This window comes from Mchenga conophoros, linkage group LG18 (genome assembly GCF_057382185.1).
Source record: "Mchenga conophoros isolate Kocher_MC1m ecotype Shallow Benthic linkage group LG18, M_conophoros_male_GT1.1, whole genome shotgun sequence".
Taxonomy (NCBI): Eukaryota; Metazoa; Chordata; class Actinopteri; order Cichliformes; family Cichlidae; genus Mchenga; species Mchenga conophoros.
Window position 1 is genome coordinate 19,245,384 of NC_140543.1, and position 26,803 is coordinate 19,272,186.

The 26,803-nt window shown below is 41.2% G+C and overlaps 1 protein-coding gene across 3 annotated transcripts in view; it reads left to right on the top strand.

Moving 5' to 3' along the window:
* The first annotated feature begins 10,480 nt into the window (after positions 1-10,480).
* The window catches only part of LOC146553594 (A-type potassium channel modulatory protein DPP6-like), a 98,174-nt gene continuing 81,851 nt past the window's right edge, over positions 10,481-26,803 (top strand). Inside the window, exon 1 of one of the 3 annotated variants that reach the window (XM_085255852.1) lies at positions 10,481-10,672. In XM_085255852.1, coding sequence (XP_085111978.1) covers positions 10,616-10,672 — 57 coding nt within the window. In that variant the 5' untranslated portion in view covers positions 10,481-10,615. Of the gene's footprint in view, positions 10,673-19,936; positions 20,032-25,203; positions 26,158-26,803 lie in introns of those variants that run through there. The other 2 variants (XM_085255853.1, XM_085255850.1) reach the window with 2 other exon arrangements.

The following is a 26,803-nucleotide window of genomic DNA, read 5'->3' on the forward strand; positions in this document are numbered from 1 at the left end:
CCAATTTGAAGTCCATCATTCTACAGAGAGAAAGTTTATTTACAACTGGAAAACATTCAAGACAGTTGCCAGTCTTCCCAAGAGTGGGTGTCCCAGAAAATTCACCCCAAGGTCAGATTGTACAGTGCTCAGAGAAACTGTAATAAAACCCAAGCGCTACATCTCAGACTCTGCAGGCCTCAGTTAGCATGTTAAAGGGCTGGCAGCAGTAAGGCTCTTCTCTCTAAAAAGAAAATTGCAGCACAATTTGTGTTTGCAACGTCACATGTGAAGAAATCCCAAGACTTCTTGAACAATGTCCATTGGAAAGATTAAACCAAAGTAGAGATCAGCACAGCATATGAGGACCAACACCTTATACCCACTATCCAGGATGGTAGTAGAAGCGTGATGATTTAGGCTTGTTTTGCAGCCACAGGACCTGGGAACCTGGGAACCATTGAGTGGACCAAAAACTGTTCTGCATACCAATAAAATATAAATCAAACATGAGGCCATGTGTCCGACACCTAAAGCTCGATCGGAATAGATTCATGCAATAGGACGATTCCAAGCACAGGAGCAAATCTACAACAGAGACTGACTGAAAAAGAAAAGAACCCAGGTGTTTCAGTGGCCCATTCAAAGTACAGACCTCAACCTGATTGAATGCTGTGGTAGCATTAAAAAATAAATAAAAGAGCCATAAAAGACCTGTGCATAAATTATTGCCTGCACACCTCAATGAAATGAAACAGAGTTGTAAAGAATGGGCCAAAATTTCTCCACAACATTGTGAGACACTGATAGTCAAGCAGAAAACAATTACTTTAAGCTATTGCTGCTAAAGGTGGTTCGACAAACCGTCGAATCATGAAGTGTGCTTAGTTTTCCACAGGATGACATTCGTGGTCCTGAGGATGACTTTATTAATAAGCAGGATTCTGGTGGAAGCTCCTGGCATGTTTACATAAACTAAAATGGTTAACAGTGTAAACACCATTAATAATAATAATAATAATAATATATATATATATATATATACATATATATACAACATATATTATTTAGGCCTATAGTCATTAAATTAATAAATAAGAACCAGAAGATTTTCCAGGATAATGAAATATTTTGGCTGTACACTGTCACGGTCCCTGTGTCTGCCCGGCCGATCCAGAAAGGCTACATGCGTTTTCGTTTTGGGTTCTGCTCTCTCGCTTTCTCTCTCCTGTGTTCGCTCTTCCTGGGCGGAGCTCATTGCGGGTTCCTGCCTTCGGCCCACACACCTGTGAGTAATCACATCATCCTGCTTTCCCTGGCTGCTTCTTAAGATGATGGCTCAGTGCTTCTTGTCGCTGGACTGTTGTACGATGCACGTTAGTGTAGCCAAGGCTGAACAATTTCTTGTGTTTTCCTAGTGGCTTTCTATTAGAGATGATCTCTCGTCTTTGTGTAAATAGATTTCCTGGACCCATCCCTTGAGCCTCCCTTATATACTGATACCTGAGCACGAGCGTTTGGCTGAGCTGCGGAGCGAGTCGGAGACTGGAGCGAGTGAGTGCACGGAATGAACAGAGTGTGGATCTACGAGAGGGTGTGGAGTGTTTTCCCTTCCTGTCCTGTTGATCCCTGTCCATTCCCCTCACATTTGTCTATAGCTCACTGGGTGTTGTAAATAAAGACTGTTTGGTTCAACCCTGACACACACAAACTCTGACTTTGTCAAAGTAATTATCACATTTTTCTGTTTGTGAGGCAAAAAAACACAAAATAAGACGGAAATTATGAGGAAAATTTGTTCATTCATATTACTGCTGCAATCTTGCCAAATGTCTGGTTACAGCTGTGCCCCCTAGACTGTGGAACAGAGCACATTAATTAGCTCGACCTTTCATTGACAAGTTGACAGTTGAATGACTGTTAGAGTGTTAGATTATGTTTTCCATCTCCATCTTGTTAACTTTGCCTCTCCTTTACAGTCAGATTTAAGGGTCCCTGTTTCCCAGGGGAACAAAGCCACCCTTTCAAAACAAACCAGTTTTCTTGAAACCAGCAAATGTATCTGTAAATCTATCAGCTGGGGAAGAGAGTCTATCTTTCAATAATGTGGTATCTACTCTTAGGAAATGAGGTTTGCAGGAAGTATTCATGTTACTCAAGGATTGAAATATCTATCATCATGTTACTCTCATCTAGCTGAAACCCCCCCAAACAAAGTTAGAGTCCAATAATTTATCGAGTCAGTTCTAAGTCAGTATATACTTGGATGTCAGTGTTGTTTCAGTGTTTGTGGTTTGTGTTTCCCAAAGCTACAAAGTCTGTCAGGGAGAAGATGCTGAGGTCAGCAAAACTCAGAAATCTATATGAAAAGGAATAGACAGTGCCTTATTGTTCTTGCTTGGAACCAGATATAAATTACGTAACTACTGTCTGGTTGTTTGGTGTAAAGTTAATATCTAAGTAAATCCTCAAAGGTAAGTGAAACTATAGAATAAACTGATTAGGAAAGGACTACAAGATATCTAAATAAGGTTACTTTCAAAGACCAAGGTGGATGGCTTTATGTTTTCATGTATTTTAGAACATGGTATTTGACAGTCCAAGGAAAGATGCAGTGAACCAACATGAAATGGGTGAAAACTATCCCAAATTCAGCTGCTGAACTGAAAGTAAGGCTGCTAAATAAGTCATGGTACCCAAGTCCATTAGGGAATTGCCAGAATTCTCTTTGCTGTCTACCAAGGGATCACGTAAAAGTTTGATGAGGCAGGTAACAAACCTGTATCTCACCCAAAAGGCAAAGCAACAACAAATTCATACAGAGCCTTGTTTGGGAGATCATAACCTCTTTAAAATGTTAAATATAATCTCAGTCAGAAAACAGTCCAGATCTTCTGTAATCATTAGACAAAAAGAGTGCCCTGACCAAAAACAGTCCCAGAAAATAGTAGGTAGTTGTAAACAATCTGTGGCTGAGAAGAATACCAAAACTGATCTCTAGGATCGTTGAAACTTTTATGTCAATAAGAGGGAGATGATTTAAAAAAATTGTCTCTGTTGGTGTACAATTGTGGTCAAATGTTTACAAGCCCCAAATTATCATGAATGTAATTTAGGGTTTTTAAAACTTTGAGGGAGGCGGGGGGGCACAGAGGGTCAAAAGCATACATACAAGTTCAGAAATAAAAAATCACTCCATTCGGTTTTAACCTCTTTTATCTGTGTTTGGGATCATTGTCCTGTTAGAACACTCAGTTGTATCCAAGTTTCAAACATGTAGTCGGTGATTTGTGGTGAAGTTGAAGAATCTGGAGCTCTTTCTTTGTTATTCCACCCACCTTGTACAATGTAGCAGTACCACTGGCAGCAAAATAGCCCTAGATCATGATGCTATGACATATCTTGAAATTTAAGTGACTTTATTTGGATGAGTTGGTAAATTACTGATTTAGCTAACGTTAGCTAACTTTGTTGTTAAGCTAGGTCCAGATGAGTGTAACGCACAGACACAAATATCTGCTAATTAACAGGATGGCACAGTGGTGCTCTGGTTAGCACTAGCACCCAGAAAGTCCCGAGTTTGGATTCAGCTTTGCTGTGTGGAGTTTGCATGTTCTCTGGCTTCCTCCTACAGTCCGAAAACACACACGCACCAATTAACATCCATGGGTTAATTGATGGCTGTAAATTGACCAAAGTTGTGAATGTGAGCATGAATGGTTGTCTGACCACAGAACTGTATTAGCTCTGTGACAGACTGGTGCCCTGCTCAAGGTCTACCCTGCCTCTCGCCCTATGACAGCTAAGAATAAGCTGTCAGGAAATTGGTGGATGGAATACTAAAATAGTCACGAATCATAACATTAGTCAGATAATACTTCAAAATGCCCCAAAAAGCACTAACACGATTGAGAAGTTCCATTCAGTGACCTAAACTAGAGATCAGGCCTAGCAGATCCCAACTGCATAAACTAAGCTGTGTCAGGACACTTGTCAATCAAAGTGACTACACCCCCAATCCAGGTAAAATTCACTAGAGTTGTTTTGGAGAGGAAAACTATGCTTATTTTTGGAGCCAGCCTCAAATTGCCACTAGTGGACATGTTGTTGAAGTGTTGTTGTCACGTGTGCATTAATTGCTTCATTTCCCAGCTCTGGGAGCTGAAGTAACCTTACAGGCAGGCCTCAGATGACCAGCAAAGTGAAGCAACAGTGATATCCACTACATCACCATCCCATCCCTCTTTATATATCCAATTAAACAAAGTACTTTTCCAAAGGATACCTTGAAATACATGATGGGAAAAGTTTTTTTTTCCCAGTTTGGATGCTGTTCACATTGCTCTGTGTGCCTTACTTGCTCTCCAGTTTATTCACTCTCAGTTTCTGAATCATTAAAATTTCATATACATAATAACTGGATGGAAAAGTCTAAAATTTGTGCAGCAGCAATATATTTTCTATTCCTTTTTTCAACTTTTCATAACCCCTGAGTTTATAAATCCCTTTTACACTTGTTCACCAAATGTGAGATGCGCTCACGCAATGCAGTGGTGCTGCTTATGTGTTCCACTAACTAACTGAACAGAACTGCTCTTTCCCACAGTTAAAACATTTACACTTGCAGGACAGGTTTGTTTTCCTCTCCCAGAGAATCATAAATCATAAACCACAAACCCCCACTGTCTCAAATCCAAAGATCCAGCTGCACTGACTATGGCTGAACACGCTGAAGTACGCTACAGTGTACATTTGTGGCGTGTCCATCCATTCACAGTGATGAATGGTCCCCCTCTCTTTGTCAAAACAACAAAGCGCATGGAGACAAAAGGCTATGATGATGAGTAATTGTTTCTGACTTGGAATATGTAGACCTTTGTGTGCGCTGAGCATTTCTGTCAATGTGAGATATTTGGTTCACTTTTCTCTTTATAATATTGCTTCATAAAGTACACATAATGTGCTACCCATGTAATGCATGAAGGTGGGTGTCTGCAGAATAATGTGATGGCGTAACAGCACCACAGCTACCTTTATGTGCAGATCTGCTTGGAGTGTAGATGACACTTTGGCCTCTTGATGGCTGTAATTGAGAGCATTTAAAAGAGTTGCAGCTATAGTAAATTGCTGGGATTGCAGCTTTAGATGAGAAAAGGGGGAGATTTAGCTATGCTACGTGTACCTTACGTGACAGCCACTTACTCAGAGTGTGTGCACGTAATGTTGTTTGCTTAGTTCTTTGCTACAAAACACAATGTTGTGAGCCCACACAAATCAGCTCAAATCAAATCTCTTGCTGGCTTATTTTGTGTCTCCTCTCATCCGTGCGTTGACAAATTCCATAATAAAATATGACAGTTTGCACACCGACTGTGTGGAGGTTATTGAACTGTTGCCTCATTTTGATGATTAATCTGGGACAGCATATACCTTGTGGTGTTGTGAAACAGCATAGCCACTAATGGCATGATTTATCCCTTGAACACAATGAAGCGCTAACTCTGGGTTGGGAATTCCTAACACTGATGTAAAATTGTCATACTACACTCTAGGTGATGAATGTGTACCGTACAGGGCACTGACGCATGAAAGCAATGACAAAATCTCATAAGCAAATTTGAGTGGCTCAAACAATTCTATTGTTATACAGTTGAGCATCTTCACTTGCTCAGAAGGATTTCCACGATATAAACCACATTTATTTGTGTGAGGTGCCTTTTTATGCTTCTCTAATTCTGGCTGCCTCTAATACAGAGAAGTGTTTATTTTAATACAGACAGCCCCTTTTTGTATCTCCCCAAACACACATATTCTCATCTTTTCTGCAACAAAGTGCTTAGGAGAGGAGGTTTCGCTATCCCCCGGGCACCAGAGAAAGATGAAGATGCACAATTCAATTTCAATATACGGATGTGGAGTAGCAGTCTGTGTGCATGATTTTTATATAATTCTAAGAGTGTTGCCTTTTGGGGGTCAGTTAATTAATATATGCAGATCAGGAGGCTGGTAAACAGGAGCTCTGTAATGGAAGTCGGTGAACTGGTAAACAGAAGCTATGTAGAACTTCACTGCTGAAAGGCAATACCACAGGAAGTTTACATGTGTCTTTTGACCACAGCCTGAGATAAAGTGGTTGAGAAGTCTGAGACCTGGCCCTGAAAGCTGATGCAAGGTGTGTGTGTGTCTGTGTGTGCGTGTTATAAAGCTTTCAGAGAACTATTTAAGGATAAAATGTAAAATTAGGTTTAGGTTAAGTGCAGTGCAAAAGCGAGCTGTGATATTTTAAGCCAGCGTGGAGGGTGAGGGAATGCATTATGTCTGTGAAATATTTTGGTTATTGATTAAAATACTAGTCGATTTAGTCATTTTTGGACATTCCTGGAAACTGTGTGCATTTGATCTGAAAACTGCTGTTCACAAACGCTGTCCATCTAACCTGACTGAGCTGGAGCTGTTTTGCAAAGAAGAATGGGCAAGAATTTCAGTCGTGCAAAGCTGGTAGAGACATACCCTAAAAGACTGGTAGCTGTAATTGCAGCAAAAGGTGGTTCTACAAAGTATTGACTCAGGGGGCTGAATAATTACGCGCACCCCATTTTGCAGTTATTTATTTATAAAAAATGTTTGGAATCATGTATGATTTTCGTTCCACTTCTCACGTGTACACCACTTTGTATTGGTCTTTCATGTGAAATTCCAATAAAATTGATTCATGTTTGTGGCTGTAATGTGACAAAATGTGGAAAAGTTCAAGGAGGCCGAATACTTTTGCAAGCCACTGTAGATCCTCTTCTACATACCTTGGTTGTAATAAGTGTTTTTTGAGTTACTGTTTCCTTTCTATCAACTGGAAGCACAGATTTGATATTTGGGCTTACAAGCAGTTGAATTGGTGTACCTAATAAAAATACCCTTTTGCTGTAAATACTCTTTCATGCCCCAAATAGGCTCCTTTAAATAGTCTTTTCATGAATGTATATACTTATCACTCTCTGTCATTCTCTTAAATTTGTAACTTCAGTAGGAAAAATAGAGTCTGGTGATTTAGACAAGGAGATGGCAAAGTTTGGAAAGCTAGACTGGAAACGAAAACATATTTGAATTTGAACGGTTGTAAACTTTAACAGAGGTACTTTATGGATCAATTGTAGTTGTTCTACTCCTCTGTTCAAGTGGATTATTTTGGAAGTGAGTCAACCTCTAAAGTGCCCCTCGCCAAGTTAGCCACCAAGAATGGATTTTATAACCACTGTATGACCAATGTTCCTGCAGGTAGCTCTGCTAAGTAATTCCAGGAGAAGTGGTACAGTGAAAAGGCAAGTTAAGCGCTGCAGTATTGCTGCTAACTGTATTCGGTCATATGGCATTCATGTCAGACCTTCAGTAGCCCACACATAATTAAGTGGAGGAGGTTTTTAAGCTGATAGCACTGCTTCCTCTGTTCTTTCAGGTTGTTATCACTCCAGGGTTTGGCTCTCCACATGCTGCCAGTGTTGCCCACATGTACACCACCAACCCCAGAGATCCCTCAGGTCCATTAAATCAGTGATGTTAAAAAAAAAACAGGGAATTATTTTATTTTTTATTTTTTGCCTCAGAGCTCATGTGGTGAAATTTGTTGATATTCTAATAAGAAACAGGGAAGGCCAGCTAGGAGAAAAACTGGATTTTCAGGCAGAATTCAATGACTTATTCTCCGTGTAGATTGCAGTTTCAGAGGATGGGACAGAATAGGTAAGCTATATGCAAAACCCATAAAGTCAACTTGGAAATTAATTCACCTTAGAAGATATCTGTGGCTCTGTCTTATCCTTATCAAAACTGTAGAAATGTTAAAATCTCCTCAAAGATTTTCTTTTCTTTTCATTTCTTTGATTTGGTTTATTTTTCTGCAGATTAAAACCAAATCAGGATCCTTTGTCTGACCTTTATCCTGTCCTGCCTAATGTCTGTTTTGATAAATGTCTGCAGCATTTTTAGCCTCATCTAAATAAAGTGCTTATAGACCAAAGGGTCTGAAACAAGATCTGAAAATGCAGCATGGGATTTACACTGCTCTCATATACCATCTGACAGGAAATGGTTTCATGATGACAGGCTCTCGGGAACAGTGATACTTTGTAATAGTCAGCTGATTTCTTGCTAAAAACAATCAACTGACATGATACACTGGGGAACAGAGGACAATACAGCTATTATAAATTAAGTCATCACTGGAGATGCATTGATAATTATCATTATTATCTACACAGCTATGGCCCTCAGTTTCCTACTTTTTTACTGAAACTGTAGGAATAAGCTATAAAACAGTAAAGCTCTCATTGTTATGTCCAGAGAATCAATGATCAGTACAAAATGCATAACTTAATACACAATAGATTAACTTTGTGCAAACCTTAGACCAAAAGTGTGGCTATTTACCACAACTGAAGATTACTACGGTGATAACAGGCTTGGAGAATGACCTCTGGAAGCTCTTTGCAGTGTTTCATTCAAACTTTAGCCTGTCTGTCAGCTGGTGATAAAACTACAAAGCTGGGTCATAAAAATGGAGAAAAAGACAAAAAAGGAAGAAGCACCATAAAGCATGTTTGTTATGCAGATTTGCTTCAGCCTCCACCCACTCGATTCCATCTCGCTGATTTCCAATTTATTTGGGTTCAGTGTAACTCAGCTCCTGGTCTGAAACCTCTACTCCACTTCAGCATTTCCACAACAGCATAACAACTGTAATTGGTCTCCTGTGGCTTTAGAGCCCCCTTGCCTGTTCTTCCATTAACACCACCACAGAGCTGCCTGGCTGCTCCATGGTGCAGATATATATATATATATATATATATATATATATATATATATATATATATATATATATATATATACACACATTTTTTTTTCTGGAATATATGGACATTTTTTCTGGAAATGTCTTGAATGAGAGTCAGACAATGGAAAGGTCACCCTGCAAAACAAATATTTTATGTCAAATTTGAAGTGAAATGAAATTCTTCTGACTTTTTGTAAATAGCAGGTTATATCAAGTAGTAACTTTGCAACTATTTTGCAATTTCCCACCTGTGAACTGTCATAACTAAACTGTGCACCTTTAGGTGTAACATGTTACTTTTCTACAACTCCGTTATTTGCAGTAAAGGTTGTCCACTCATATTACAGCTACTTACCAACTGTTTACCGAAGAAACTAGTGCAACAAAGCAGTGCCTTTACAGAATTTAAACACAATTATTTAAATAAATATCAACATTTTTCTTCTCACAAAAAGAAAGGTCTGTCCTACGTTCGTCTAATTAGCTGCAGCAGACTCCCCAGCCCAGCATCATTAGTATTTGCAGAGTGCGCCGCCACTTAGCTCCCCGTGGTTTTACTAAATTCACACTTTACTTTCTGTAATGAACTCTTTTGCATCCCCCTCCTCATTAGGCCCGCTGAATTTAAAAAAAAATTAAACTCCGAGTGGCTGGAGGGCGACACAGCTTCGCCTTTGATCAACTCTGACGGCTAAAAGCTTCTAATTGCAGCTCGATGCGGAAGTTTACCGGCGGAGGTCAAATTACGCACCTTTGTCCAACTAATAACCGCGTCAGACGCGCCCGGCAACTCATAAAAAGGTTGTGAGAGCTAAGTCTAAAGCTCCCAGTGTAGTCATGAGCTAGATACTGCTGTGAAATTAGCTCTCAGAAACGACCCATCCTTGAAATGCTCGCTTACGTGGGGCGTAACTTTCAGAAAAGCGTAGATAAGATGGCCAACAAAAAACCCGCATGTGCAGTTTGCCGATAAACAGTCTGCTTTACATCTTTGTAATGGTAAATGGCCTGTATTTGTATAGCGCTTTTCTAGCCCCTAAGGACCCCAAAGCGCTTTACACAACCTGTCATCCACCCATTCACACACTGGTGATAGCAAGCTACATTGTAGCCACAGCCACCCTGGGGCGCACTGACAGAGGCGAGGCTGCCGGACACTGGCGCCACCGGGCTCTCTGACCACCACCAGTAGGCAACGGGTGAAGTGTCTTGCCCAAGGACACAACGACCGAGACTGTCAGAGCCGGGGCTCGAACCGGCAACCTTCCGATTACAAGCCGAACTCCCAACTCTTGAGCCACGATCGCCCCGTTTGTAAATGCACAACCTATTATAAACGAACTCAGTTTATTCTGCAGGAACTGTACAAATCTATCAAAGAAACTCCATTTACTGACTGGAAACCTTTGTGAATCGTCATCCTTTAGAAACTTTCTGCTTTTCTGCGACTCATCTGTGTCGTTCAGGAGAGAAGCGCACACTGTACACCCCCGAGGGGATTCACTATCTCCGAAGCGAGGCTGCGCACAAAGAGCTTTGATTTACCATTGGACAACACTTTTAAATAGCCTTACTACAGGTGGGTGACGCTTAATCTGGAGCACATTGTTGGAACAGCTGTAGCTGAGACGCATGCACTTATCGGCGAAAAGGCACATTGGGCACCTTTGGCTCTACGATTTTAGACAACAAGCGCGGAGATCCTCGTGATTACCAGCTGAGAGAGAGAGAGAGAGAGAGAGATGAAAGTTGGTTGTTCAGGCGACTTCAGGTGAATATTTTGTATTGCAGACTATCTCTATTTATGGGACCATGAACTCATCTGCAGGTGCAGGAAACTATCGCAGAGGCTCCATCAAGGTAGACAAGGTAACTTATATTTTAAATCTCCTTATTTTAAGTAACATTACTTTCCTTAACTATTAAAATCTACCAGATTGTGCAGAATTGTTTGAGCACTTTTTTTTTAAAGCCCACCGATGCGTAAAGAGGTGACCCCCTCCCCCTCTTTAAGTCCTGTGGACCGAACTGTAAAAGAAGACGATCGGGTTCCTATTACATGTTGTTGAGATGCAGAGGTGTAGCTGTCTTCTGGGTGCAGTATCTTGATTCCCTTTCGGTAGTTTTCCACCTGTTTATTTAAGTATAGAATCACTCAGCTCACGAGGATTGTTCTGGAAACAGTAGGTGTCATAAAGAATGTGCATCTGATTGTAGGGAGCCAAAGACGCTCACAAAATGTTGCCTCACTTTAGAAGTTAAGATTAAAGATGCCAAATAATCTGATAAAATGTCTGCAAATCCATCCACAGCTTCTCCATGAGAAGACTGTTTATGATTTTATATTCAACTCTAATTTCAAATGTTTTTACTCCATCTTCCTTTATAGCTCAGTGGCTTACACCCTCAGAATTCAAACAAGGAAACACATGAAATCAACAGACAATAAAAATACATCTCTTCTGACTTGTCCTGTCCTGTAATTCCCCAGCAACAGCACTTGCCTAACATCACTTCCGAGCAGCAGCCGCATATTGGAGCCAAAGTTAACTTGCATTACACCTCGGGGTGCATTGATTGTGGTTTCAGTGAGGAAAAAATGCGTTTCCCTGTCCTGTGATTCTCTGTAGAGGAGCTGTGAAATATTTAAATTGTGACAAATTTGTCTGTCTCTAGGGGGCATGTCATCCCCAAAAAGGTTTAAAGATCACAGGCTGTAGTAGACTATTTATAGATGAATGTTACCCACAGTGCTACAAGCAAAGTACACTCGTTTAAAAATGCTCTTTTAAGTTTCAGATTAAGGATTGTTCATGTGTGTTGTTTGTGGAAAGCTTGGTGGTGTCGTTGCCTAATCGGCTCTCTGTCATTAATTTAATCACATTTGTGCTGCATTGCTGTGCATGTTTTCTTTGATACAATAGTGTGTAATTTAATCCTAATAAATCTGGATTATTTCCCAGTTTCTGTGTGGATTCACTCATCTTTTAGTCATAGATTAGACCGAGTCTTGATATCGTTCCCTTGTGCTCACGTTGGTTCACGCTGGAGTTAGTCTGCCACCTGCTGGAAGCACATACTCAGTCAACATGAGGCTTCTCTGCCAAGCTTCAGCAGCCTGCTGGCATGTTGACAGACTTTTCTCTCATTACTCAGGCTTTGCTGGACTCCAGTCACTTTTACTTAAACAAATTTCTCCACTGTGAAGAGAGGCTATACCTTTTGTACACTCCATATTTCTCATATTTCTGCTGACAGCTCCGCTTACAGCTCAGTGCCGTGAAAGCCCCAAAGCCTTGAAGCTTCTGTGACCAGTATTTTACTTATTAAGGATTCCCAGACACAACCTATTAAATTCTACCATAATCTGTGGACAATTTGCATAGAAAGGGAAATCATTAAGTCCGGCCTTGGCAATCCAAGCCGCCTACCCTTCTCTGAGGACAGAATAATTTTGAGAAAATGCAGACATGTCTGCACTAAAATTCATTAAACCTGATTTGGTTGGTGTGATTCTGGCCTGAGAATAAGAGAGCTCATATTAACAGTGACTTACTGTCAGAATCTACATTCTTATTCTCATTTCCCTTTTTGCTCTCATCTTCTTTTCCCTTTCCTCCTCCTCCTTTTATTTCATAATGGTATTAATTACTAACTAGCTTTTTAAGGGTATTTATGAACCTAATAAAAATATAATAAAACATTCAACTAATGCAATTATGTTAGTGTCAGAGTCAAAGGTCTTCTGCTACTGTATTTAAACCTTACACTCCCATCCAATCAGGAAGCATGAGGACTGTAACAATATGAAATGTTACTCTACATGATTATTGTGGTTTTAAAACACTACTGTGAAAAAGTCTTGATCTACTCCTAATTTTTTAATATTTTGCTACCGAGGAGTCTTGTCTCGAGGAGACCTTTGTTGTCATTTTTTTAAGTGGTCTTGAGCAATAGTGCGCCTGCTTTTCTGAAGGTCTTTAAACATTTTTATTTGGGCACTGGCTGCTTTTTCAACCTTTTTCAGTCCTTGCACCTGATCATTTTCAGACAACTCTTTTTTTCATTTGCTTGATTTTTAAGTCACTTAACACTGATATATAAATTATTCAAGCACGGAAAACGCACCCTAACTCTGGGAGCCAATTTTAAATTGTATCTCTAGACTCTTTGTTACTAGGAGCTTGTTGCAAAAACAAACCCAGTTCCCATGTTTTTAGCTGAATCTATAGGAAATGCCAAAACATAACTCATCAGAGGTGGTCTCAGTGGAAGGTTGGCTGTCAAGAAGTCATTCTTAAGGAAGCAAAACAGGGAGAAAAGGCTGAGGTATGCCAGATTACCCCAGAACTGGGCTGAAAATCAATGGTAAAAACTCTGAAGAAGTGATGAATCCAAATTTGAAAGCTGTCAAATCATCATCAGTGAAGGAGACATGCCATGAAACAAGGTGGCGATTCTGTCATGGCTTTGGGATGTATTTGCACCATAATGAGCCATGGTGGTGTTGACGATCTTGTCAGAATTAATTGAATTATTAATGCGTAAAAGTATCATCAGATTTTGATCAACCACACAACACCATATGGACAGCATGTAATTAGTAGCAGCTTCATATTTCAACATTAAAATGACCCCAAACCCAGTGTAGTAAAAGCATACTGGATAGTGTTCCATTGTGTGGTTTTCTATAAGTCATGGATTGGCCTCCCCAGAGAGTGGAGCTCAGCATTGTAGAAACAGTGTCATCTTGACAGAGAACAGAACAAAGAAGAGCTTGGAATTATTCCTAAAGACTACTTAAAGGAGTGAAGGGAAAGTTTGCCTAAGAGAGTTTATGCTGAACAATAAAAGTGGTCATAAGAAATACTGACTTTCAAGTTTTTCAGAATAGTATAAACTCTGATTTAACCTCAAATTCTGTGTTTTCCTTTATGTTTACACAAGCTTCAACAAATCGCTTCTCCTACTTCCCATTATTGTAGCAAAATATCAAGAGAATTGGGGTGGCTCAAACCTTTTGTGCAATACTGTATCTATGACACAATTCAAATATAAAAGACTAATGTTACGCTATCTTTCAAAATCCCTATTGAAAATGAATTACATTCAAAATAACTGAGGTGCAGTTGGCTATGATTTTGTTTAAGGTAAAATATTAAGAAGAGATTTTGCTGTTTATATAAGAAAGAAGCTGTAGTTGTTGGTCTGAAATGGACTCTGACACACACACACACACACACACACACATACACACACACACACACACACACACACACACACACACACACATACAAGGCTTCGATTTGTTGGTATTACCAAAATGCATCATTCTCCTCCAGGATTCTCTAATTTTGTGTCCAATAAAAGGTCACAAAGTGTCACCACATTAGGGAGTTCTATACTTATATTCATGACTATATTAAGCTTCTGCAGTGTTTGTTGTCAGTCTGAATGCTGCTTCAGCTGCTGTTGATGTTTGTTACTTGTAGAGATCACATCCATTACTGGCTTCATAATGAAACATTCCCCCACGAGGATGCACAAATCCCACAGAGCATTGTGGAAACAAGGCTGTCACACGAACCTGCTTAATTTAAATTTCCTGAATTATTTTAGGACTCTAATCTTGTCGCACATATCGTTGCTCTGTCGCAAATTTGGAGCGAAAACCTTTTCATTCATCATTTTTGAATCATTTACATCTGATGGAATGGTTACTCAGCATCATGTATTTATGCTTAGACATGCCCCCAGTTGAATCATTGGTATTTTTTTTTTTACTTTACACCACAGAGCAGAAAATATATTTCTTTTTTTGCCTCACCGTATCTTGTCTCATCTGTGGTGCCGTCTGCCTCTGGTGCTGCTCGCTGACTGACGTTTTCGAGGCCAGTGGCTTTCCCCTGAGTCTAGACTTCCTTTATTTGCATTAACTAAGAGAGGCAGTCAGACAGTCAGCTGGCATTGCTTTCTCTTTCCCAGATAAAATTTCTGTTGTTTCACTCTGAGGTTTAGCAGAGAGTTTAAAAGAGTTTGTAAGACGGCATTATAAATTTGTCTGCGGGGGTCATACAGCATGTTACCACTCAAGTGTAGTTTTGTGTGTTAGTAAGCAACACGATTGTACCTTTCATCTGTTTGATCGTGTTAGTTTTGAGTGAGCTTGTATCAGCGCTGTTTGAAAGTGTGTGTGTGTCAAGGATACACTGGCACCCTGAGCTGAATGTTAAGGTTCCCTGGAGTAAAATTGTACAGACAAACTTTCACTGAAATGATTTGTATGCAGCAGGAATAAGGATGAAATGCCTTTCAAAAGCATTCTGTATTCATCTAGTGAGCCCTCAGTATTTCTGCATTGAACCATTGCACTTTGAATCGCCTGCTTAAAATGTTTGTATTGCTGCCCGCAGCCAGTAGTAACCATTATAAAATGACTTTCATTTTCCTGATGCGCTCACACGCACACATTTTCTGTGCACATTTTGATACCATCTGTTTATTTTATCCAATGACCGCTTTGAAAGTGATAATGCTGTTGCAAACAATAGCACATTGTTCAATGAAATGAAATTCGGAGACAGAAACAACCAGGGATGCCCAGAAGCAACAGACACCATTCAGCAGCAGTCATTTTTCACCACTAACTGCTATGCTGCGATTAGGCTCCCCAGGGAAGGCTTGCTGTAGATGAGAACCATGTTTATAAAAGCTGTCCAGGTTTTGCAGCTCCCGGCCACCTTTGAGCACCTAAAGCTCTTCATCCTGGACACAATCTTGCACTTGCATTGCTCCCTGGGGCGCAGGGTTCATCTGTTCCTGTCACCTGTGACAGATGACCTGATAGTACTCTGCCTGTAGTGAAGCCACTTGCTGATAAAGACACATCATAGCGTGACACACAGATATTCCCAGATTCATTCCTATTCTGACGAATAATGATGTTTTCTCTATTCATATCTTTGCACTGGTGTTGTAGCCTGAACTCAAACTGAAGCGTGTACGAAGTGCATACCAAGGACAGCAGCATGAATCTTTAGAATCCACAGGGAGGAGTGTCAGGGATAGGTGCCGTGGTCTGGCTGAAGGTCAAAATTAGAGCTGCACTGCACTTGATGCTGTTATCAGACACCAAGTTGTGAAGTGAAGGACACGTATAGAGGCAAACATGCATGCTTATGCGCACCTTTTCACACCTGAATGTTAGCGTTTTAGGATTTCACACAGAATTTTATCCTGTAATTGTGAAATACTATCTCTGCAGCTGTGTTGAAAACATTACTTCTTTCAGTCCATGTACAGTTGTGGTCAGAAGTTTACATATCCTATCATGGGCATGAATGTCCTTTTAATATTGGGGCTTTTAAGGATTTCTTTGAAGTGTTCCTCTTTTAGGGTGGAATGATTGAACAGCAAACATCTTCAATGACTTTAAAAAACAAGAAGGGAAGGCTGTTCCGGAAATGTAATGTTCGCCTGTTTTACCCATTCTAAATCCAGTTTTGATATTTGTTTGGGATCATTGTCCTGTTGGAACACCCAAACATGTCCAAGTTTCAAACATCTAGCTGTTGACTTGAAGTGAAGTTAAAGATTTGAGGTAGTCCTCCTTCATTATTTCTTCCACTTTGAGCAGTGTACCAGCACCACCACTGGCAGCAATACAGCCCCGGAGCATTATGCTACCACCACCATGCTTGACAGCCACATTGTAGCCAAATAGATTAATCTTTGTCTTGTCTGACCACAAAACCTTTCTCCAGATGAATTTGGCTTGTCTGTGTTGACAACTGAAAATTCCAGCTTCGGCACCCTCTCAGTCCACGGTCAGGTGAAACTTCTTTTATTGTGGACAGTGACACTAATGTTCCAGCAGTTTCCAGTTCATGGCAGGCTTCATTGTTGGTTGTTCCTTTGTTTATCATAAAACTGCAAACCAATTCCCTCTCATTTGAGTGAGAGGGAATTGGATCTTCTTCCAGATCATTGTTAACCATCCAAATAACTTCAACTTATGTACAATTGTTTGACCTGATCTTGTAATCTGGAGTTAACTAGAAATGGCTCCAGGATACTTTCTTCACTTGTGGAAATCTACAACTCTCTTATTTGGAGAGTATTGGTCAGTCCAATGAATGCTGTAAAAAATCCTTTTTATGCTGAGAAGTAGAAACTTTCCATCCTGTAAAAATAACAGCCCAAAGAATTTGTTAAAAGCACCAAATTTCAATGACATTCATGGCCATGATGTCTATATCTAAACTTCTGACCACAACTGTACGTGGGTTGAAAGGAGAAACATTTTCAACACTGCTGCAGAGATTAAAAAAAAAAAAAAAATCAAACAATTACCAGAAAATTCTGTGTGCAATGCTAAAACACTCAGGTATGATAAGGTTTGTATGAGCATGCATATTTGCCTCTGTATGTGTCCTCCCCTCTGTAACTGTGTCTGATGACATCATCAAGCTGTTATGTCCTTCTGACCACAACTGTGGAGCTGTTTCGGTATTACCAGACAAATTATGGTATAAAAATTCAATTAAGAAGCTGGATACACCATTGCAGCAGACACTTCCACACAAACCAAAACATAAACTGATGATTTCATTATCTCCACTGGGCTGAATGCTAAATCTTGTTTTCTCACTGAATCTGGAGGCCCATATGTGTATCACAGAAGTCCCTTCACCATGCTGATATATGTGATTTAAAAACACAGAAATGCAAACTGTCATTGCGATTTATACGCAATAAACTAATGTCTCCTGAATATTATTGCGTGCTATCAATTGTAGACGTTATTAATGATTGTGTTTTGACATCGGCTCTTAAAATGTGTTGATGGTTGCTCATGTTCTGTGAAATCAGCAGACGCTGACAAATGGACGGACTCTGTAAGTAAATATAAGCAGTGCTATAAGTTTTCAAGCTGTGCGTGGTTAATGCTCTGTCGGTGTGATAAAACACTACGTCACCTCTGTGCTCTACAGCAATAACCACGTTGACCTTTTATACTAATTGCAATTACAGTGACTTATTGTGAGCCAGCATTATTCATAATCATAGGAGTGTATGTCATAGCTGTAAATGTAAGAAAAATGAACGCAGAAGATGACCAATCAGGGGCTTGTTTAAAGGACCCTGGGGAAATGTCACGGCATAAAATGAGCTTGTTAACAGAAATAGCTATAACTACAACCGCCATTTCTTCTATGAACTTGAAAGACTTTATTATCCTTTGGTAAAGTCACCAGAGCAATTACTCTCTTTGATGAAACCTCATCTCCTGTGGCGCGTGTGAACTACAGTTCATCTTTATCCTCAGTGTAGAGTGGCCTTAAATGCGGGTCCTGTTAACATGAAGAAGAAAAAAAGCCTAAACAAGCGCAGCTGTTCTTCTTTTCTGTTGTTGTGGTTTAATTTAAACGTTGATCGTCTTGCGTGCAGTGATTATGCTGCCTACATTTAAATAAGCGCTGCAATTCATCAGCTGCTGCTGCGGAGTTGTTGTCTGTGTGCAAATCAAACATGTAAAGTATGAGCCGAAACCCGGCGGCCATTAGAGATAAACTGCTGCAGCTGCGGGGGAAGCTTCAAACAGGCTCATGAGTCACGGTCAAAAAGAAATGTAGCTGACTTTTAATGCAAGTATTTATGAACCACCGTGAAACCTCAAACCAGGGCTTACCACAGGGTGTAATACATGCCACCATCCATGAAACTTTATTTTAGTCACTTGCCCACTGACAAACTGTCAAGGTCACCTTCTGCTCACGAACGTCGAATTAGTTAACATGTTCTTTCATCTGTGAAGTGTAAAAGTTAGGGCAGCGTTAGCGCTTTAGTGACGTTGCGCTGTTTACAATTTTGATGTTCACACAACTTCAGCATCCTGAGTTCACACACAAGCAAAATGCTGGACAGCATCAACACAAGGATATAATTCAAACCCTGAGTCCATATCAAGCCTGGGTGTGAGAAGTGGCCTTGTGATTTACTACGCTTGGATCCTGCTGTGTGCCATTTTAAATGAATGAGTTATGAACACTTTGCCATTCATGCTGTCCGTGACGGTCCTCTTAGGGCGTCTTGCCTCTGGCTTTTGTCATATTCAGCCGGGCTAGATGCAGAAGGAGAGGGCAGTTTGGCTTTTCACTTAGAAATATCACCTCTTCTAGTTTTATAAAAGCCATTTCGTCGCTACTGTCTTGTGGCTTAGTGCTACGGTTCGGTTAAATAAGCTGGTTACTCAGTCTCAGCCCTGGGATTCATTACGGGAGGTACAAATGCTACATAAATAAATCTGCAGTAGTGTTGCCTGTGCCAGGATTCTGTCCTGTCAGTGTAGCTTGATGGGTGTGTGTGTGTGCATGTGTGTTTGGGGAGGTGGGCGGAGTTGTATTTTATGATAGAGAAGACAGGAAGCATAAATATTACTTGTGCTTAATCACAACCCAGCTGCAATGCTGAGTGAAATGATCAATTTCTTGGTAATATTTACACACATTGAACACACACACACACACACACACACACACACACACACACACACACACACACACACACACTTAAACACACGCACTCTCAAAGAGAAAAAAGCCTAGCAGGCAATATTGTTACTAATATGTTGAGGAACATGTTATTATTTACATGCTACAGTGTATTTATGTATGTGTGTGTGTGTGTGTGTGTGTGTGTGTGTGTGTGTGTGTGTGTGTGTGTGAGAGAGAGAGAGAGATTTACTTACACTATTCAACTCCACCTTTGCTGAGTAAAGTCTTGTCGAGAGAGTTTAAGCATATTTGTGTGCAGGAGTTGAGGCAGCGAGCGAGCCAGGGAGGGAGGGAGTAAGGGCGGCAGAGATAAGTAACGTTTGGAGGAGCCTGTACCACCACCTCTCCCGCCCCCCCCCCCCCCCCCCCGCCCCCCTCTTTGGAAACGATGCCAGTGTCTGTGATTGATTCACCCGGCGAGTAGAGAGAGAGGCGTTCTCGCTGGGCTCCCGGACCCCCAGGTCATCCTTTCTCTTAGCTGTAGGGGAAGGGAGGGGAAGGGGAGGAGGTTGGCGGGGTGGGGGGGAGGAATTCTCAGACACCTCCAGCAGCCCCAACTTCACAGCACAAAGGTGTGAGCACAGCGAGAGGGGAAGGCAAGTGGCACTTCTCACCATGTCTGTCCTCATAGCCACCCAGCTGAAGATAGACACCAGCACTCCTTCCAGAAGGGTAAGAGGCCCTTTTAGCATGCATGACACGCTGTGGGGGAATGTCTGTGTTTGTGGGTGAGCCTCCTGCTACTGACAGAACAGGCTGCTGGCTGTTTTTGATAACAACTGGACAGGCAGGAAGAGAGCGGCGGGTCCTCATCTCCCCTCTGCCAGGATCTTGATGGACAAATGCTTACCACTTTTAATTTTCTTTCAAGAGGCGACTTCTAATGAATGGCTGGCTGCATACGCTGTGGAGAATACCTTGCGCCTCATTGTTAATCTTTGTGATGTTACCACATAATGACTTCAGTTCAGCTGCTCACTATGAGGAAAAGTTAGGTATGAAAGTATGATTGCAGTGCCATATTAGATGTTTTAAAACGACTGCTTTGCATTGCATTTTCTTTGCTTAATCTTTGCTTATGTGAAAATCCTCCAGACTTGACTTTGAGGTCAACTCATTAGATTAAATGCTGACAGTTTACTGCTCTCATGTTTGCATGCAAATGGGCTACAAGGGAGATTGATGACAAGCAGAAGTTGCTGTGCGACTTTGGTGTTCTTGAGCAATTAAAATTATGTAAATTGTAGCTTTCTGGAAGTTAGAGAAAGGAACGCCCGTAGCTCTAAAACTCTCTCCTGCAGAGCAGCGTTTAGATTTGTGCAGCACTCCAGATCACAAATACACTTACATTTTGTGCCACGTGGAATAATAAATGACCAGAAGGGTCATACCAATCAATAACTTGTGCAGGGCAGTTTGCATTAAGCCTTGCATGTCTCATACCATAAACTCCTTCAATTCATTTGTCATAATCCATTTTCAGCTCTCGTTTTGCTGTGCACACTATCTTTCTATCCGCACCCAAACACACATTTGACAGTAAATTTATAGTGACATGCTCTAGTTTGGTTTCTCTGTTTCCTATCTCCCCCTTCGATTCCTTCCTCTTTCTTCTCCCCATCATCTGCCGCCGCCACAATCCACAGCTGTAGTATGCTGCTCCCCCTCAAACCACAGTCTATTCTACAGCATCAGCCAGCATTAAACTCCATTTCCTCAGTGACTTATCTGCTGCCATTTCAATTTGGGCTCAGTGCATAGCTTCCCTTCACTTGTAATACACTGGGAGAGTCAGCTCTCCATAAAAAATAATATTCCCCTTCCAATGGGACACATCCTCAACTAGTTTCACTCAGGGAATGGATTTTATGCAGGCAAATAAGGGCTTAGAACAGGTTAGAAATGACAATATTTCCATTTATGTGAATTTACAGTAGGAAGGTCATCAAATGATTCACACATAAAGTGTTACCTATATGAGACTAAATATGTGTCAGTGATTTGTAGCAGCTTCCTTCTTCTGTGCAGCGGACCAGAAGTGTAATGAATGCAGTACTTGCAGCCAAGAGTAATTGAAGTGACCATTGTTACATGGCCCGAAATGAGCCAAGTGTTGTAACGTAGTCTTAGGGTGTAATTCAATGATAAGGACTGTGAGACTCTGCAGTCTCACAGACTTTGGCTTTCAGTGACACACAATTCAATTTTGATAAACACTGATGGAGAAAGATGTTTCTACCCTGTGAGTAATGGCTGATCGATCTATCCATCTATCGATCGATCTATCGATCTATCTGTCTGTCTGTCTCTTGTGGTATCACAATACAGAAATGCTGAAAGACTTCACACTTTGCATGACAATAAGCTACAAAAATCATGATCCCTGTGTAAACAAATACCAATATGTGCAGTGCATCGCAGCATCAGTGTGTGTATTATAATAATCGTTCCAATACGTCCGTTTGATTAATTAGCTCTCTGATTTCTTTTCCCACTATTTTTTCATCTGTGAATTACATTGCAAGTGAGTGAACAGGCATCTGCTTTTCCTTCATTCATTTGATAAGCTTTGCCTCTGGAAGTCACGTGACTGGGGTAATCCATGCTGTGAAGGAAATGTGTTTAAGGTGTTTTAATAAAAACATGCACGTTTGAGGCCAGAGTTTATACATACGATGTGAGTTAATGCTTTTATACGATATATTGCTGTGTGGATGTTCTGTCCTAACTGTTGACAATGCTGCTAAGTGCGCACCAAACTGTGGCTGACCTGCTGTTGTTGTTACAGTGATGCCACAAATCTGCCCCTTTCACCTCATGCAGTATCTTCACCGACATCTATTCCCTCTGTTCTGTGCTCCCCCGAGGAGACGTGTCTTGCAGCCTGAAAACATTTGATCTGGAGGCATTTTAATGAGTTACGGCGTGCAATTCCTTCTTGAAGACTGCTTCTGATAATTGGACAAATTTGATGTACACAAGTGTATTTGTGATGATTTTTAATCGATGTGAGAGCAAGCTATTTACAGCTCGGTAATGGACTGTCTCGAGAAGAGCTTCAAGATAAAATGTATGTGCCCAGGCCACAGTGAAACGGGGCATGTAATCCGACACCGGCAGCGGGGTGATAAAGAAACTTGTTGTCATGGTTGTCCCAGCACAGCATCGAGAGAAATCACTAGTGTCCAGCTAATGCCGAATGGAGAATGGTGGAAAAATGTGATTATGATGGGCTGTAACTGAATCTGTTCTCTCTTACATGCATGTAAAGGGGTTCAGCAATTTCCTTGTTCAGCTGAGTGATGTTCAGAGGAAATTAGATATTACTGCACACCCGCAAAACATCGATTGATTGATCGGTCTCCTCTTCCATCCAATTAATTTGTGTCATTTTGTTGTGCTGTGTGGAATGCTGATGGAAAGATGTTGGGCTGCAGTGGCATTTCACTTCATACAAATACATTAATATTGCCATTGTGAGTGATTAACTAAATTTATATAGGCACCACACTACAGTATGTACTGTATGGTATCCTGTTTATGGTAATAGAAATAACAGTATGCGTGATAGTGTTGCTGTGCAGCTTAATATCCAGCTTACCTTTGTTGTACATATTTTTAAAGATGTCAAACTTTAAGAAAATAAGATCAAAAACACTTAATTCTTAAAAATTTCCAAGCCAGGAGATCTAAAACAGAAAAGAGCAAACATTAAAATGATTTTTTGTGTGTGTGTGCAATTATAAAAAGATTTACTTTCCTTTTTCTCTCTCAGATTTCTTGGTTTCCCTCTAGTCTTTCTTGCTAATAATGTTTAATGCTATTGTGGGATTTTTTTTTTACCTCCAGGCTGCCTCAGAGTTTTCCGCCTCTCTGCGGAGAACATGATCACCAGTTTTTGGCGTTGTTTCATTTCATTCTAGGAGGAGAAAAATAATGACTTCCCTCTGGTCCTCATATAATAAAATAACATCTGTGCATTCAGTTAGTAAAATTTCTGGCAAAGTTGGTGTGTCAGTCCCTCACTGGAATTAAAAAATAAACTCACTGAAGGGAGTTTACTGCATAGCGGAGCTTCATAAAGCCATCACTCACAGCGTCATAAAGTGCACCAAAGTGCATCGTATCATTTGAAATAAAATGCATCTGTGACGTGTTTGAAATATAATTACGATGTTCCATATCACAAGGGAGGTAAGCTTTAGCTTGCACTGTCTCCAACAGTACCATTAGCTACCCACAGAGGTTTTACTGCAGCTATCATTGTCATTATACCTGGTTATTATATGCTTCTTCAAATTTTTACCACCTGTAATGCAGAGCTTGACTGCAGTGGTGTTTGTGGGAGCAGGGAAAGGCGTAGCTCCAGTCATCTGCTGTGTCTGTGTGGAGGCGATAGGGGAGTCAAGCTGAGCCCGGGCTCCCCGGCACTGTCCTGAGGGGAGCTTTAAAGCAGTGAGGCAGTTCACAATAGCTCCCCAACAAGGTGAGGGAGATTGGAAGACATCTATCAGAGAGGCTGGGATTGATGTCAAGTGACTCAGGCCTATTTCCCAAGGGGTGCGCAGACCCAGGAAAAGGCATTTATGAACTAGGGAAACAAATGACAAGGACCGAGGCAAGCCACTGTGGAAGGCGAGAGATTGCTGGAAGCCCAGAGATGTTCAGTCCAAAGCACAAGTTTCTGCTGAAACTCCAATTACGAGGTAGACAAAGCATCAAACAAAGTTCATTACTTTTTGAATCATACTTGGAGTCAAAGGAAAAAATGAGTCAAACTCACGAGGAAGGGGAGAATGGGGAGTAACGTCCACTATCCTTATTTTGTTTTGTTTTGTAAATGGCCAAACATTTGAAATGAAAATTCTGTATTCCAGATAGATTTACTATTAATCGGGTTGTATTCATAATTCAAGCCACGAATCAATGAGCCTTCAGCATTTCTTTCAGGACTCGAGATAACTCACCATTTATAAAAGAAATTTAATTGAAACTCACTCTTTATTCAGAGTTCAAGATAGACCTTTTTCATTTCTACTACTCTAGTCAGTTCACCTTGATTTCACTTAATGAGAGAGGCAAAACGGGAGTATTCAGCAGAGTGTGTGCAGAGCTGTTTGGAGCTGCGCTTTAGTGCTGCTTTGAAGTTGTACCCCTCTGAAGATGACCTATTTCCCAGAAATACAGCTCAGCACCAGTTGGGTGATAGTTTGAGTGAGAGGCCATGGCATGTTGGCCTGTGACATTCTTGACAGGAATGGCAGAGATTTGAACACTTTGACCCAAGAGCCTTTCCCTCCCTCCGTTGCATATAAGCCAATATTCTGCATTTACCAGAGCTGCATTGCTGTGGCCTCTGTGAGTATTTCAAGCATGAAATCACCTGCAGTGTTATGAGCTGAATAACACTTGTGGTTGTGAACTGAATGAAAATATTGGGCTGAAGTAGGGAAGGGGCATTTTTATGGTTTGTGGCACTGCATGTAGAGGGGCTTTCAAGAAAGGTTTTCATCAGGCTCTAAGAAGCTGCAAAGGATACGTTTAACCACGTTTGTACACATTTTAAATATATATTCCTTTTATTTTATCCAGTTGTGTGACTCAAATATATGCTGTGCTTCAAAGTATTTTCTGTTTTCTATCTTTAAAGAAAGAACTTCCCTCTTTGTTGTGTCACATGTGGAGTACACATCTTAAGAGGCGTTTGGTCAGCCTGTCCTAATCCAGCGCGCCACAGAGAGGCACTAGAGCTCCGTCCTGGGACCATACGCAGTCACATGAGAGGCAATTTTACAACCTCGCTCATGAAATCATAAATAAGAGAGGCTTCTTATTCTGCGCTTTCACATCGAAGTCTATACAAGCGAATCTGTGCATCGCTGGCGCATTTCTGCGCGCAAAGCAGTGCACAAAGAAGTGCAGTGACAGTAGTGCTACAGTAAAGCTGCTCTCACAGCGATGGTCACTTCACATGCAGAGCGCGTCTGCGGTGAGTACCGTCGGGCTCTCTGCGTCCTTCACACTTTTCATATGTGAGGTCAGTCCGGTATACACATAGCCGGAAGAGTCGAATCAGTATCTGTTGGTCGTTTGTTTTTGTTTGTTTTTGGACGGGGGGAGGTGGACAATCACTCGGAGTCATCTGGATGATCGAATATCTGATGGAAACTCAGCGCATCCGCCTGCCATCTCTCTGAAAGGAGGCATCAGGAAACTGAAGAGGGGAGACAACGTGTCGTGAATACAGAAGAGAGCAACTATTGACACCTACAGCCCACCAGTCTGCCGTGCGCCTGGGCAAAGCTAAAAGGACACGGCTGCGAATGATCCGGCTTTATATTGGTCTAACACTCCAACGCCGTGAGTCATCCACACTATCCACAGATGCTTATTTACTAGCCAAGTGTCTTCACCTCGTCCTTTTTTTTTTTTTTTTTTGCTCCATCCCGGAGGTGAAAGCTGGCTGCCTGCCATCGGTTCTCTTCGAAGCGCAAATAAACCAAACAGACTGTCCAAGCCACACAATCAGACGAGACCTGCTTGTGACTCTGACATGCTGTAAGTTGCTTTTGTTGTTTTTTTTTTTATCTGAACCGGACCAGTATTATGGCTTCGCTGTACCAGAGATTCACCGGAAAGATCAATACCACCAATTCCTTTCCGCACCCACCTGAGGCCAGCCACCTTCTTGGTGGACAGGTTGCAGACGAGGAAAACGCAGCGAAGACCCCTCAGCAACTCCTCGATGGGAGACCTCACGTCCAGTACCGCAAAAAATGCCTGCGGGAGGATGAGGACGTAAGAAATGAGTTTTTTCTTTGTTGTTTGCATGCATAAAGCCACAATTATGCACATTTTGGACAGTAATTCTTCAAACACTCTCATTCAGACCCCAACAGGCCTCCCTGAAGCTTTCACTTTTAAAAGATGTTGAAGAAACTTTCAAAAGCTTGGTTTATATTCTGTGGCAGCCGCAGTCTTCCATTATTATGTTGCTTCTGCTTGTGTTGCAGTGTTTTTTAAAAAACATTCATCTCTTCCACTACTAGCAATGGTAGCATTAAAGCTCGACGTGCTTCAGGTGACCGTGATGATGATTTGACTTAAAAATCAACACTTTCTGCTCCATATGTTTCATATCTGTCTGCAGAGAGCCGCTGATGGGTTGCATGGTGCTGACCGTGGTGCTGAAACTGCAAACAGCACCACAGCAGTGTTGTGGTTATAGAAAGTGACAAAACATAAGCGTCTGACCCATTTTTGAGAGGTTCATGAAGAGGGTGTTTGGCCCAACCATGACCCTAATCCCCCTCCCAACACACAAACACACACACAAGCCTTTAGCATTTAGAAATTTCTCACTGTGGATTTTGATGGATAAGTTGAGGGCCAGCTCAACGAGGCAGCTGCCTGGAGCCTCAACAGCACAAGGGACGCAAAGGAG